The sequence below is a fragment of the Rissa tridactyla genome, chromosome 4, assembly GCF_028500815.1.
Source record: "Rissa tridactyla isolate bRisTri1 chromosome 4, bRisTri1.patW.cur.20221130, whole genome shotgun sequence".
Taxonomy (NCBI): domain Eukaryota; kingdom Metazoa; phylum Chordata; class Aves; order Charadriiformes; family Laridae; genus Rissa; species Rissa tridactyla.
Window position 1 is genome coordinate 7,568,638 of NC_071469.1, and position 15,189 is coordinate 7,583,826.

General features: G+C 35.3%; 1 protein-coding gene across 1 annotated transcript in view; it reads right to left on the reverse strand.

Annotated features, from left to right (window-relative positions):
* Nucleotides 1-4,271: 4,271 nt before the first annotated feature.
* The window catches only part of KIF18A (kinesin family member 18A), a 42,878-nt gene continuing 31,960 nt past the window's right edge, over nt 4,272-15,189 (reverse strand). The window contains exons 13-16 of the mRNA XM_054198209.1: nt 10,715-11,198; nt 10,094-10,198; nt 7,540-7,640; nt 4,272-5,792 (exon numbers count right to left, since the gene is read on the reverse strand). Of these exons, the coding sequence (XP_054054184.1) occupies nt 5,644-5,792; nt 7,540-7,640; nt 10,094-10,198; nt 10,715-11,198 (839 nt within the window). The 3' untranslated portion in view covers nt 4,272-5,643. The remainder of the gene's footprint in view (nt 5,793-7,539; nt 7,641-10,093; nt 10,199-10,714; nt 11,199-15,189) is intronic.

Here is a 15,189-nt window from a genome sequence, read left to right on the forward strand (position 1 = left end):
TGTAGGTAAATGAACCAACGGCTTCAATGAAATGCAAAGTGCAGCAACCTCTAAGTGTATTTGCTAGCTGCTGTGAAGACTGTTTTCATCATCTTATTGTAATACTTTGTTAAATATAAAATATACAAAATACTTTGTTAAACAGCTATTCAGCTAAAAGCAATGCCAGCAGTGATGGTAGATTAAAATTCAAATCACACAATGAAAATTGTTTTAGTTCAACACTTTTAAAGCTTGATTTACTCTACTGTAGCTTCTAATAAACGCTAGATTCAATCACTCCCTCGTAGAACTTAGATGCACAATAGTCACGCTACATAAAACCTTAAGACCTAGTATGTATAGCACAATTAAACTTAAAGCAATGGGGAAATCAGGAATAATTTTCCCCAGAGCACTACATAGCAGAGAAATAAAATGGGCCATTTACCATTACACATCTACTCTCTGTTAAAGGCAGCTCTTGGAATTTCCTGCAGGAAAGACTACATATTTTACACTTCCAGTGGATGAATTTTCTAAGAACGCTTAGTTTCTCTAGTTGTTAAAACTAATTTCCTCATGCCTATTTACATTTTTAAATGTAAATTTTTAAAGTTTTTTAAAAAGCCAAAGTGAAATACAACTACTTAGGAGTCCAAACGATTTTCAAAGGTGGACCACTTTGCTAACTTAAAATCTTTATTTTTGCATTATGTTGTCGGGCTTCCAAATAGTTCCTGCTATTTTCTGCAGCTAGAGTACTGAAACTCGCAGGTGTAAGACACTCAACTGCCTCAGCAGAGGATATCCCAGAATATTTCTCCCAATAAACAGATGCCTCATCACCTTCTGGCTCCTATCGACATTTCTCCCACCACCACAAATGACTTTTCCTAATAACCCAGTTGAGCTCTTGTGCTTTGCCAGTTTGACAAGACAGCAGATATATTCCACCCCCCCACCCCCCTTGGTGTGTAATCTTAATATTCCATATAAACTGTGGAAATCTACAGGTACCTCTGGGCATAAGTTTGCCTAAGTCTTTGTTTACCATCAGGGTAACAAAGCTTGTTACAATTCTACAAAAATCAACGGTCATGATTGGTTTTCAACATGCCTAGGCATTTGGCACAAATATGCCGAAGCATACCAGTGCAGGCCCATACCTACGATTAGAGGTAGTTACTCAAAAGGAATGGCTGAAATATTTGCTACTTGTGTGGAATTAGTCATGAAAATCGTGTTTTGCAAAATGTGTATGAAGATGTAATGAGTCCATTATAAATGGCTCAGTCTCTATAGCCTCACTGACAATATTGTTCTCATTCTTCTGTATATTTCTTTCTTCTGTATCCAACTCTATCCCCAGTAACAAATATTCACAGCCTCCCAAGCCTATGCTTCAGACAGCTTCTACAAATTCACTTTCCTGCAATGACAATAAGCAAGTAAATGAGTCAGAGTACAAACTATACCCTACAGCCTCTGTATGTTTTCCTAAGAATTTCCCAGTGGGACAAGATCTTTAACATCCTTTTCACACTTGCAACAAATTGCTTTTCAGAAAAATCTCTGCCCGTTTGGTCATGGGAAATGTCAGCCTCTTGGTAAAAGAGTCTGAAATGAGCTCTTTTGAAAAGCTGCTAATAGCAAGCTGCCCCGAAAGCCTGGCCAGGGACTAGGAAGAGGTGACCAGGGCTCCCAGCTTGTACTAACAGGGGTTCAACCAACCAAACAGAGCAGCTAGACTAAAACATAGGGGTCCCTCTTGGTTGTAATCCCTTTCAGAAGAAAAAAAAAAAAGACATATTAGAGTATGACATATTCCTGATGTAGACCATAGGAAAAGGAAACTTTTTTTGTCTAAAGAGAGCCTGGACAACATCCCCCTGGTTGTACACCAAAGTTTTTAAGGCATTGAGGGTTTCATGACTACTTTGGTTTGATAGAAAGAGTAATGATAATTTCAATACTGAACATTTTACAGGTAGAGTGTTCTGATACTCCCCTTTGAGATATGCAAGGGCATTTATGACACCAAAATAAGTCTAGCATATTGAAGGCAATACTATTCATATCCAATTACACACACACAAGGTATTATGGCAACGACATATGTACCTCCTCTTATTTTAAAAAGAGGCTTGAGATTTGTATTGTAAGAGATACTAAAATATTCTAAAGAGAAAGGAACTTTTACAAAGAACTAATGTTACAAAATATTTTTCTCCTCACCCTTCTCCAAAATATACTACATACCACATCACTGCAATTTATCTATCCACAGATTTTCTGAGAGTTTTATACTCTAATAATTTAGCATATGAACTTTTCAAAACACTAAAATAAGACATTTGTGCATGAGCGACTGCTTTCCGCGATGCTAATACGCAGCACTGAACTCAGGAATGTTCGATTAATTAAGACAGAGCCATGAATATTAGAACTAAATTTCTGACTCAGGCTACTATTTGTTTTAAATAAACTAGGTATCTGTATTAAATAAGAAAGCAAGATGAGCCAAGATCAGTACTTCTATTGCCACGTATCTGCCCAAACGTACAGAAATTGTCATGCGTCTCACATAGCAAGTATAATTCACTCGGTACCTACGAAGTATTAGGCACCCAAGACATCAGACTCTAGAATACTTAAGCAGCACAACATTTTCTTCAAGTGAATTTATTTTAAAACTACTGCCTTCCTTGCCACTCCCCACCCCCTACTAAACAAGATTAAATTGACCCAAATCATTTGAATTCTTGATTCAGCCTGAGTCATGTTATGTTGTGCAATATTCTGTTACATCCCATCTGGCATGATTTAACACTGCTTGGTACAACACAGTGTGATCAATTAAATGTATACTTCAGATAAATGCTGTTACTTAAATTAGTTTGTAAAGGCAGGCCAACAGGTAACAGGCCACGTAGACTGGCTAGAAAATGAAATGAGTTATATATCATACCTCCTCTGCTTCCCAGATACTCTTTGCTTTCTACCTAGGAAGAAACTGGCAATCTGACAAAAACTTACTAGGCACTGAGAAGTTCTGTACCACTGCTGTGTGTGGAATGTGCTCTGAGGCACCTTCTGCTTATGAAGTTTAGATGCGTTCGTAGTACGTAACAAAATAAACATACAGTTAACAGAGCAGAATATTAATCAACAGCAATCTGAAATATGAAAATCCTCCTACAATCTGTTATAATTTCTAGAAACAATTCATTTATGCTAGTTATAAATGGTAAATACATGCCTAGCTAACAAAGTTGTAATCAACATCTGGTTAGCAGGTAGGCACAGGAGTCACTTCGATATCTCAGTGTGCTAATTTTCTCAACATACTTTTTTTTTTTTTAGTCCCTGGAAGTGTTGCAAGCCAATCGAATCAGCTCCACTCAGGGATGTGCAAAACACATCAAGACAAGATCTCATCAGTTCTATGTTTTGACGGAGTATCAAAATGTTGCATGCACAAGCTCATCTAAAAACCTTTCAGAATTGCTGGGAACTTTATGTGTTAGTCTTACATGCCACAAGAGCAATGCACATTACAACTATACTTATAAGCAAAGCCCAACATGCCTCTTGCAGATGTGAAGCAGTATGAACAAGAGAAGCTCCATGCACACATTTTATATTAAACACTGAGAATTTGAAAGAAATCCCATAAATCAAAAGTGTATGGTCTCTACAAGTTTAGCTGTATGAGGTGCTAAATCATAAATTAAAATTAATTCCAGCATCTTGTTGTTCATCATGATAAATATTAAAATGATTTCCACCTCCCTTCATTCTACTGAAATGACTTATATCACCTTGCTGAGATGTTGTCAAGTCCTAAGTTCTATTTTTAAGAATTCTCTAATATTTAGAACTGTGTTCATAAAAGCCTTTTCCACAGCCAATATTTTCTCAGTCCTCATTATGCTATCAGCATGACCTCATGCTCACCACAGCTGTATCACCTTTAGTCCCTTTAGAATGCAAATAGGAGGATTCACGTTTTCTCATCTCATTATTTTTAACTAGCAATGCCTATTTCTCAAGCAATCATTCCTTCCTCTTTGAACTTCCCTGATGAAGTCAGGCTCTGCAATGTTACCTGCTCCCCCCACAAGTGGTCCTGAAAGCTTATACAGGCAGTTACCATTTCCTTCTTCAGCAGCCTTCTGAAAAATCCCCCTCCGTGTGTTAAGAATAAACACGCCACATTCGATAGCTAGGGGGAGGTATTACTGGGAAGAAGGTTTATATTAGTTTGTGTAAATATCAAAGACTATAGAGACCAAAAATAAAAGTATAAAACCATAAACGTTTGGAATACTGAATCAATTTCAGGAACAAATTTGATAAAAGCTATTAGATCATGGAGTCCAGTTCTCTATCACAGGAAAGCTTGTGATAGAATAACAATAATGATAACAACCTGTGAAGCTCTTTTGAGCCCATTCCTATTGCTGAAAGCCAGGACATTCTTCTGCACCACACTTCATGTTGCTAAACTGATTGGGTTGCAAGCTCCTTGCTCTAGACGGTCGTTTGACACCACTGGAACTAGTTACTGGGCTTCTTCCCGTAGTTCTCCTTAGTTTGGGGAAATTCATGTATACACTTACATTTGTACAGACCAAACACATTAGAATGGTGTTCTTAAGGATGGGCAGGCTGTCAAGGCTACAATACAACTGCATATAACTACTTTGTCTCTGAATATTAATCACTTATCAGGAGATACAATATGAACTACGTGTACTTATATCAGACATTTTTCAAAACAGAAGAGGCAAAAAGGCACTTTTTTTTCCCCCAGAAGTTCAATTCACATTATATTGCTCTTATTAAAATTTTATTCAAAGTAATTAATGTAATTATCCTATTTACAACTGAATTAAAAACCTGAAAAATAAACCAGGAACATTTACAACCAAGTAACAGATTAAAAATAGAAAGGCTAAAAAATGTACACATAATACTTCCTTACAAACACTTTTTATAAATATCTTTGTCTCCTGGTACTACTTTGCTAGTATCTATCCACGATAACATATCCAAGAATAAAGTCTAGCATCCTAATGCTAAGCATGAACACATTTTAATATTAACATCTGTGTGACTTGCTTCCAAATGAAAATCAACTTTAACATTAGGAAGTTTCAGTGAAGACAATTTAGCAGGTTAAAACAATTCTTCTAACATTTGTATCACAAAATTCTCATTAGAAATTTAAGACTGACTGTAGGTAAGCAATTTAAACTAGCATCTAAAAATTACAGCACCACTGATCCCCTTAAAGACTTGCATTGTCTGAAGTATTAATCTGTTAGTCACAAACACAGGGAAATGCTCACAAACATTATGGCAAAAGGTTTACTGTGCACTTCTCCATTCACAAGTCCAAATGAAATTCCATATTCGTTTGTTAATACCCAAAAGCCATTTGTAAGCTTTAACAGGAGACAAGAAAAGAACTTATTTTATTTCAGAATTTAACAAAATCCTTCAATTTCCAAAAAGTGGTTCTTTCTGAAATAGTGCATTACCGAGACAGACGTCTGTAACAGAAATCAATTCACAGGAGGAAAACGGAAGTCACCTTGTTCTCATTTGCTATCCATCAGTCCTGGATGGATTGACGGAATATGGATGAACTCAGAACTAAATCCTATTTTTTTTCTTACAAACATGAAGTAGAAGATTTTTTGATGTCCTTGATTTAACACCCAATGCTACATTTCCTTCAGAAAAGCTTCTAACTAGGTTTCTTGGCACATCCTGTTCTTGCTTCCAGCTCCTTGTTTTAATTCCTAGTGAAAAAAGAAATGTTATTACAAATAGGAAACACTCATTCAATAAACACAAGCAGAATTTGGCCTATCTCCTTTTCAGAATATGTCTAAGAATTTTTAGACATATTTCTTTTCCTTATTGAAAGCCTAATTTTGCTAAGCAAAAATGCAATCACTCTCAGCTCAGTAATCCAGTGTGCTAATTGCCTAGAAAGTACAATGATTAGACCCTTAATTGACACGAGATGCTATTAAAAAGCCACAGTGGTCTACATGAAATTGTAGAAATATGTGAAAATTTTTTTAATCCTTATTATTATAGAACAGTTTTGAAAAGTGAACACTATGTCATTAAAGAAAGTTTTGTCTATTTAATCTGAAAGCAGCTCTTCCTCTTAGGTATTTGGTCATATTTCATTCTTCTCCTGTAATGCATGCTTTTGAACATAAAATATACTTTACATTCAGTTAAACTTTGAAGAATCAAAAAATCTATTATCTGTTTCAGACTGTGGTGCTTCCTTACATAGTTTAATAATACCACAGTACTGATTGATTTTGGTCACTTCATAACCCAGTCTTTAGTAGCGGAAATTGATACTGAGGTAACCGTGTATGCGTTTTGCCAAATAAGTAACTATTTGTTAGACAATGTTTAGCCTCAGACTTACATTTTTCAGAAAATTTATTGTAATAGAACCTCAACATTTCTCATGAATGGAGAATAATACATATTCATACATACTTGCTCCCTCCCATCAGTTCTTATGTGAAACACACGTATGTGCTGTAAAACTGGAGTATTGCCTATGCCACTGGGAAAAGCTACACAAGTGGACTATCTCATAAGAACGGCAGACTAAAACTTTAAACAATCTTTGACCTCCTCTAAACTGCCCAAGAAGCTGTACTAACAAAGATCATTACCTGTATTTCTGAAGATAGAGGAAAAGGAGACAAGTGGGTAGAGAGAAAAGGAAAATTGTAAGGATTTAGTGCATTAAGATCCACTGTAGGTGCCAAGCAACTTAATGCCATGCACCAGGAAAGGCAGAGGTTTTTGGAAGTTTGTGAACAAAAGACCTTAGTACACATTTACTGAAAAAATTATTTGCAACTGACTTTGTTACAGTAAAGACTTATATACCTTAGAGAGAAGCCATGTAATTGCAGCAGACTTTCAGGGAATACCACCTGATAGTACTATTATCAGCAATCTGTTAGAAGCAAAATAATTCCTAATATTGCTTTAAAGTATTTTTTCCTCGGCTATTGCGTTGGCCCAAAATAGCCACAAAGTTTAAGTAATAAGTCTCTGAAAAAAACATATCTGTAAAACAAATCAGTGCAGTGTTACAAAACAAAGCAAACAGTTAAAAACAGGTATGGAAATGATTAGAGGATTTTATTTCTTGATAAACCACCCTTGGCAAAGATAAAATTGGTAATAAAGTTCACCACATTTCCCACTAAGTACACAAATAGTTTTTGGTAGAAGACCTTAACTGTCAGGAAAAGGTTCTCCCAAGAAGCTTGTAGTAATATCGAGTTTTGATTAGATACCATCGAGAGAAGTGGTTAGACATTCAGATTTTAATTTTTTTTTTTAATGAACGGATATACTATTCAAAACAATGTCTTAGTGTACTGATCACAGCAACACATGCTGTTAAATTGGCAAAATGCTGAATATCAACCTCAATTTTGTATGTCCTGTACAAACAATTACCAATGCGGTGTCATACATTCAAGTTTTGACACTTACCTGCTATTTTGGGTACTCGCAAAGCTATATGGCTCTCTTGTCGAATGCGTTTGGCAGAAACAGGGTCTTGCAGGCTGCCTAACCCAGTGTTTGATGTAGAACTGGAAAAACATCCAGAAAAGAGTTTGCTTTCACTGAAGTGATTAAGCTACGTTACAGTAGTTTAGGCCTTGCAATGTAGAAGTATATTAAATGATATTTTCCAGTATTGGTAGTTTATAACAGAATGCAAGGAATAAACTTATTTATTCATGATGTATGTATATGGCTCTTATTCCCCCTTTTCCTTTTTAAAGCTTTACAAGAATGTTTCAACTGTGAAAATAAGAACTAATGTTGCCATTTACGTTAAAATGCAGACCAATATGTCACAGTTTTTTTGGAAACAACAGAAGCCAGTTTGATGGTCATTGCATGCAAATTATACTAAGAAATAATCTTAACGCATGCATGAAATCCTTGAAATGACCAAGCTGTGTTTATTGAACAAATCGCATTTTTTATTGTTACAATAATTTTTCTACAGCCTCCAACAGAGTTGGAGGGGGTGGCTTCACAGCAGACTTTTTAGCTAAGCTGCAAGAAAGCTGTTGGAGCTTCAAATTCATTAAGACAAACCCTCTGTATTTGAAAGCCTTTTATGTGATGGAGTTAAGATCTACAGTGAAAATTATGAACCTATCTGATCTCACCCTTTTACACTTGCCTCGCTAACTTTTGTCAGTTCCACTCTGTAAAACAGCCTCATAAACAAGCTAATTCTAGTTATGTCCCCAGTTTCTGTGCTTTTCCCATTCCTCTAATGATATTGTATTATTTCCACTTTACAGTCCCCTAACTTACACTAGTTTTCTTAATAATAATAAATGAAAATACACAGCAAGCAGTAAAGACTAAGACCTGCCTTGTGCCAGACATAAGATCTATTCATGCATGCTTCTTGGAAGAGAACACCAGTAAGAATGGAACGCTATTTAGTAAAAGCGGCCTCTGTATTATGGATGACTTGTCTCTTATCCCTTGTCCTAGCAATATGACTGCTTCAAATTGTACTTCTAAGGGACAGAATATGTCTAAAATTTATATTTTTATTTTAATGTTAGTAGGAGATGAATGACTGAACTACTTCAAACAGGGAAAGCATGGGAGAAAGGGGGTAAAAGTAAAGAGGAGAAAGGAAAGGAGGCGCTATCTGAAAAGTAAGAGCATATTCCTTTCGTCCTTCACAAATAAGCAGCTTTCATTCCTTCTCTTCATCTCCAACTGCTAGATAAAACAAAAAAGAATTTTGCTTTACAGACAGTTAACAGTCTAAGGCAGAAAGGGACTTTCCCCAAAAGGAAAAAAAGTTGTGGCATTTTCCTGTAGTGTTATTCTAGCTTGGAAACTGGGAAGTACATGTTTGAGACACAGAAGGAACAAGATAAAAGCGCAGAAAGAGCTAGTCTTTTGGGAAGAGATAAGCACGTGTAAGTTTGGAAATCATTACGCAGTTATTATAAAAAAATGTACTGCTGAAGTCTGTCTTATAACATTTACCTTAAGATAAATCAGGCTCTGAAAGTTCTCATATCTCTCCCTAAAGAGAACCTAGAAAACTAGCTCAGTTTCAGAAAGCAGGTGATTTATTTTGCTAAATTCATAATAAACTATTTGGAAAACTGAAAACATAAGATGTGCCTTTTTTCTCATCACAGAGCAATACAGTTTATTCCTTATCCTACAGCAATTCTAGGAAAACAGTTTAGAACAACAATTAATAACAATTAGAACAGGAAGATGAAATTGCATCAGGTAAATCTGTGACCTTCTAGGAAGATTTTTTTTTATGTCAAAGACGCTAATAAACCAAAAAAGTGCTTAAGTTTCTTCCACACCCTGTGTTCTATCTATAGAACTTGTTCCAACAGTCTTAAAACATTCTTCTGAAGACGTATGAGCTGGCAGTTCCACTCACTGTCTAGCAACAGGTGATTAAATATGATTAAAAAAAAGGTTGTATCAATTTTTGCTTTTGGAAAGAAAAAAAGAAAAAGGAAAAAGGCCTATGTTTTATCAGTCCTGATCTGATAACTAATCCTTAAATATATTAACAAAAAAAAAAAAGTAGTACATTTCCACTTAGTGTCTGTTCAGTTTCAGCTTTTCTGCTGCTCCTACTAACAAGGCTCTTTCAGGACATAAACCAGAAGTGACGAAACGGGAGTTTTCAAATAAATTAGATTTTTAATTGACAATGCAATTTCTCTTTTCAGAATTGTGTGCCATCTTTCTATTTGGATTAGACAGCAGATATGGAAGACATGATGTTCGTTTGTACTTGTTAAAATAACAGAAGTTCCTAAACCAAGAGTAAAAGAGATTCTACTCAACTTGCCAGGAAAAAAACATAAATAATTGAATGGTCAAACATATTTGAGTCAGAACATTTCATATGTAGATCCAGATGACTTGATAAGAGGTTTTCAGATTTGAAATACAATACCAAAACTGAAGCGAGAACACACAAAATTAATACAGACTCATCTGTATAGAAGAATTAGTTTAATCTTACCTTAATACCTTTCTTTTTCTCGCAGCAGCAGAAGTCATTGCCATATACGAGGGCTTCTCAAGTACTGAAGTAGGATTTTTGTTTTTTAAGGAAGAGAGACCAAGTCTGAAATCAAAGAATTCTATTTTTGTAAAATCTATTCTGGGTAAGGGTCAAGTGAAATTGTTCTTAACTGTAAATAAATATATGTTAAGTTGAAAAACAATACCAGAAATTTCTCTCAATAATATTACTTGAGATATCTTCGCAGGACTTCACACATACATGGCAGCTTTAACAATGGCATCTCTCAGTGTCAAAGAAGTTAAGGTATCTGTTTTCCAGATAGGAAAATTAAGGCTTAGAGAAAGTAACTAGGCTGAGGCATCACAAACAATTTCAAAAGTCCTGTATTTTCCTTTTGGTACATATCTTGTAAAACAGGATCAGCTTTCACCTTCCTCTGTTGATTTCAAATAATGGCAGAATTGAATCTGATGCTGATTAAAATTGAGGGTTTGATTTTCAAAATGTTGGGTTTACAAACAAAATTTACATCAATGGCAAAACCCAGCTATGAAAATAAACAGGATTAAGTTGTTTTGTTGGGTAATATTCCTTGCCCATATAAATGGAAAATACCTTTGCAGAATGCTATTGCTGCGTGGCTGTGACTCCTTCACAGATGAGTCAGTAGAATTTTCAGCTGTTTCACCTGTCTCTTCATAGAGAATTACTGTTGAGTTCATGTCATCTTCATTGCACTCTGGGATTATGTAACATGTGGAGTCCGTAACACTCGCCTTTTTCACTGGCATATCTATATTACATGCACTGGCTTCCTGAAGGCCTGCAAGGTGTAAAGGTTTCTTTACCACAGTCTGCGTACAGCAGCTTTGTACTGGCTTTCTGCAAAATTCTGGCGTATACACAATAGGGCGGACCTCCTTGGTAAGAGAATCCTCCAGATGACGGAGACTGGATTGTTTGGATGGAGCAGGACTTTGAGCTGTGATTGGAGAGTCCATTAGCTTCCGCCTAGTTCTTTTCTGTGGTGGTACTGCATATTCTATGATTTGTTGTGTACTCATATTCATTTCTTGTGACGGTGTACCAAAAGTTGTACCTGTGCAGCATAGGCAACAATGGTTAGCACATTTACCTGTACTTACTACTTAAGTCTTGCTTTTTCCCTTCCTCTTCCCTGCTGAAATATGTTTATTAGCAGAAATTATTACAAATTCTGTTTATTTCATTTACATATTAATTTGATCATATAACCAAAATTATTTCTATTGCAGCATTGACCAGATGGTAGCATTTGTTCTGTGGCACTCAAAGTATTATAAACATGCATAGGCTGATATAGTTAATCCCAGAGATATTACGAGTAACCACAGGTATGATATGACACATGACAACAGGGGATGGAGGAGTAAGAGCATTGAAAATGATCGCATTATCATGACACAACTCTTAATTTAATTTAAGATGATACTATCCCAGTAATCTACAGCTGCCTCCTGAACACGGCCATTTTTTCCCTACCATGCAGTAGAATGAGAGAGACTGTTGTAAAAAGAAGGACACAAAATCACTTAGAGGAACAAAATTCTTTGACGTTGCAGATGAGAAAGTAGCATTTTGGAAAAGGGGAAAGAAAGAAGTTACTTGGATCCTATCATCTCGATATATCAACTCTGGAAAAAAGGTGTTTACTAAACCCCCCACCCCTAAAAATAACAAAGCAAGCAACACAGCAGTAATTGGCCATTCCCATTCATCCTGATTTATATTGTTTTTCTTGAAGTGTCATAATATTTTTATTTTCAAGTAGGTGGTAATAAAGGCAGTCTCCAAAGTAAGAGAGAAAGGCCTTTCTTTTATTTAAGTTTTCAGGAAAGAAGAATCATTTTAAGACACAGACCACTGTTCAAATGGCTAGGCTAGTGGTGACTTAAGTAGTTAATAACAAAAAATTAAGAATTTTTTTTTTTTTTTTAAACAAATCAAGAGTAGGTAGAGGGCTGTCAAAACCCCAAGTGCTTCTATATTTATCTTTTAGTGCTATTTTAAGACATGAAGACTACTATCCTTAAGATGTCTGCAGATTGGCCTCACTTCAGCTGGTAGCCACACCATCTTACTCCCCCTTTCTGCATTGCCTACTCTATTCCTATCAGCAATTAAACTCTAAAAAGATCTGCTTTTTAAATTGCTGCAAGTTACCCAGGATTTAACTATGGTATTCATATGACAGTGTTGATAAATATTTATTTCTTGTAAAGTTCCATTCTATTTTTGCCTCAGAGTAAGAAAGTTAGTTTGAACTCCTCAGTCTGAATGCTTCTTTAGTCCTCTCTCATGTCTTAGCATTTACAGCACTTCAGGTGTTCCATAAAAATTCTTTGAAGAGGAGGAAAATGAATTAAAACCACATATTGCATTATCCACATCCCTCCCCCCCCCCAATTTGATTTCTTAGTAAAAAAGCAAAGCATAAGTTAGTGTAGTGTTTCCTCTGACTGTTTACCACTTCTCAGCCCCCCTTTCATTTTGGCCTTGTCACCCACTTGCAACCCAATTTGCCACAGGCCAGAAGCTTTAAGAACGCCAGTTCCCCAAGTACCCTCAGAAATCAGGTGTCCTGGGGAAAAGGCCCAAATAAGAGCCTCATTGAAGCAAAGCTGCCAAAGGATGAAGGATGATCTCAGCACTAGCTTTTGTACACACTTTGGAACCAGACGTACCATATGATGGATTCCTCAGGCCCAGCTACATGACATGATGCCCAATTAGAAGATACAAATTAGAGCTTTGAGGAGAGAGGAAAGGATTTAAAGACCTGTTCTGGGAGGATGGAATGGGTAGTATCAAAGTGTGTACAAGTAGCAAGTAAATTAGATGCTAATATATAGGCCACAAGTCTATTCTATGTTGCCAGGACTTAATTCAATAATGAAAGCATTGAAAAAACAAAGCAAACATTTACTCCTCACTTAAGCGCTCAGTTTTAGAAAGAACAATGTTTAAACTATGGTGGTTCAATACGTGATGTTGCGTTATCCAACAATGCATGAACAATAAAAGCAGGTTTATTTAAGCTAACTGGTTATGGGAAAAGAGGCCTGGATAACTACACGAACAATTACAATTCTATTACACTGTTTTCAGGTTTGAAGAAACACAAACACAGAAAACTCAGGTCTGAGAGGACAATTTGACATGAAATAACTGAATTGTGAATTTCTGTATGGGTTCACTTCATTATATATATGTAAAGGATTTTTTTTTTTTTTTGGTTAAAAAGCAAAATACATTATTTTCTCATACCTAATCTCAGTCTAATTCATGGTCAGCATTCACCAGGTGAAGTGCAGCAGATTGTTGAGACACAGTAGCTTGATTTTAATCTACACTTTAAACTAATTCAGAATATTCTCCATGAGCAGTGAAATGGAAAGGGGAAGTAAACCAAGGCCTATGTGTTCCTCAAATAATTTTGATATCCACCAGAAATAATATAAGCATACTTTTGATTAAAATATTTTCCTCCAAGGCTTGGTAGAATTTTCTTGGTAACAAGCAAGAAACTTTTTTATGAACTTTGTTCAATATGTACTCTGTGACGGTATCAACAATGCTATGCTTCATTGTGCTTGCTCTTTAATTTTGGTTTCATGAGTAGAATACGATTTTTTCCTACGTAAAAGACTAACATTCCTTTCTTTCAAAAACAAAATAATTTTCTAGTCATCACAACCAAAATTAAGGCTAAAAACTCTTAAAGATTTCTGGACAGATTATATTCTTAAATACAAGAAAATAAACTTAATCTAAGGATTCCAATCTAGTGTTTGAAATAACTATCCATTAAACGTTTCAGGAGACGTTTTAAAATATTTATTTTTTAGGTTTTTCCCCTGCCTTATATGCATTTGAATGCATGTTTCGGGAAAAATAATGGTTAGAATTCTATTGGTCTGTTGTTACATTAGGACAGGGAGGTTCCAGTTTCAGAAAGTTTGCTTACTGTAAGACACTGAGGTTTTGCTAATGTCCTAAAGTTACTAGGCAGGAAGTCTGATGGAGAAACATTTTGGCGAGTGCCAAGTTTTAGAAGCTTTTGCAGGACTAAATACTGGAAGTGTTTTTAAATTAACTGTAAATGCAAGCATTTAAACCATGAACTAAATAGGTAAAGAACACAAAAGTATTGCCAACATTAATAATTTGTTGAATTTTATCATGATAAACAGTATTTCATACTGTAATACAAGTACATTAATGAAAAGATAGTTGCAGCGCTTCTATATAGGGCAAATATAATCTGTTAGTAAAAACCAAGACCTATTTTTAGCATCTATTTATTTCTGGAATGAAACTCATTGTAAAACAAAGTTAAAGCAAAACTAGCTTTTCTTGCCAGTTAAGTATTGGAAACCATATAAAATATTCAAGAAGTGTCCCTTTTCAAAGCTTTTTGTGAAAGCATTAAGTTGCTCCTAACACAGTAAACAAGGAAGTAAACAAAAGCATCATCATCATATTTAACTTGGTTTCACTAAATAACGTAAACCAAATATGATGTCACAACAAATCCCAAATTCGATACCCCAATTCTGTGTTAGCTTGCTGTTATACAGAATACAGCTCCGAACAGTTACGATATAAACTAAACATAAACACAGCAAGAAAAACATTTAAGCCCACGAGGAATGCCAGTGGTTTTATTTGTCTTAATAAGGAAGCAAGATACTGAAGCAAGTTGTTAGTTTTTTGCAGGTGCTTTTAATACCTGCCATTGAGAAGTTTAAATAAAATGGACCCAGACAACAATAGGCCCTGCAAAAATACTACTATAGATTTCAGATGACTTCAAGTGGTCATATCAAAAGTGTTTCTCCTTAAAAAAAAAAATAAATCATTATTTCATTTTTTATTTGTGAGAACCTATTTTCAAATACTTCAAAGGCTACTCAATATTATTAAAAAAACATTAATAATAAGAGGCATACTTTAAGATTTATATATATAAAAATTCTCATTGAAAGAGAATATTTCATACCTCAAGCTGACGCAAAAGTAATATGCCTCAAATTGAAACACCATACCTT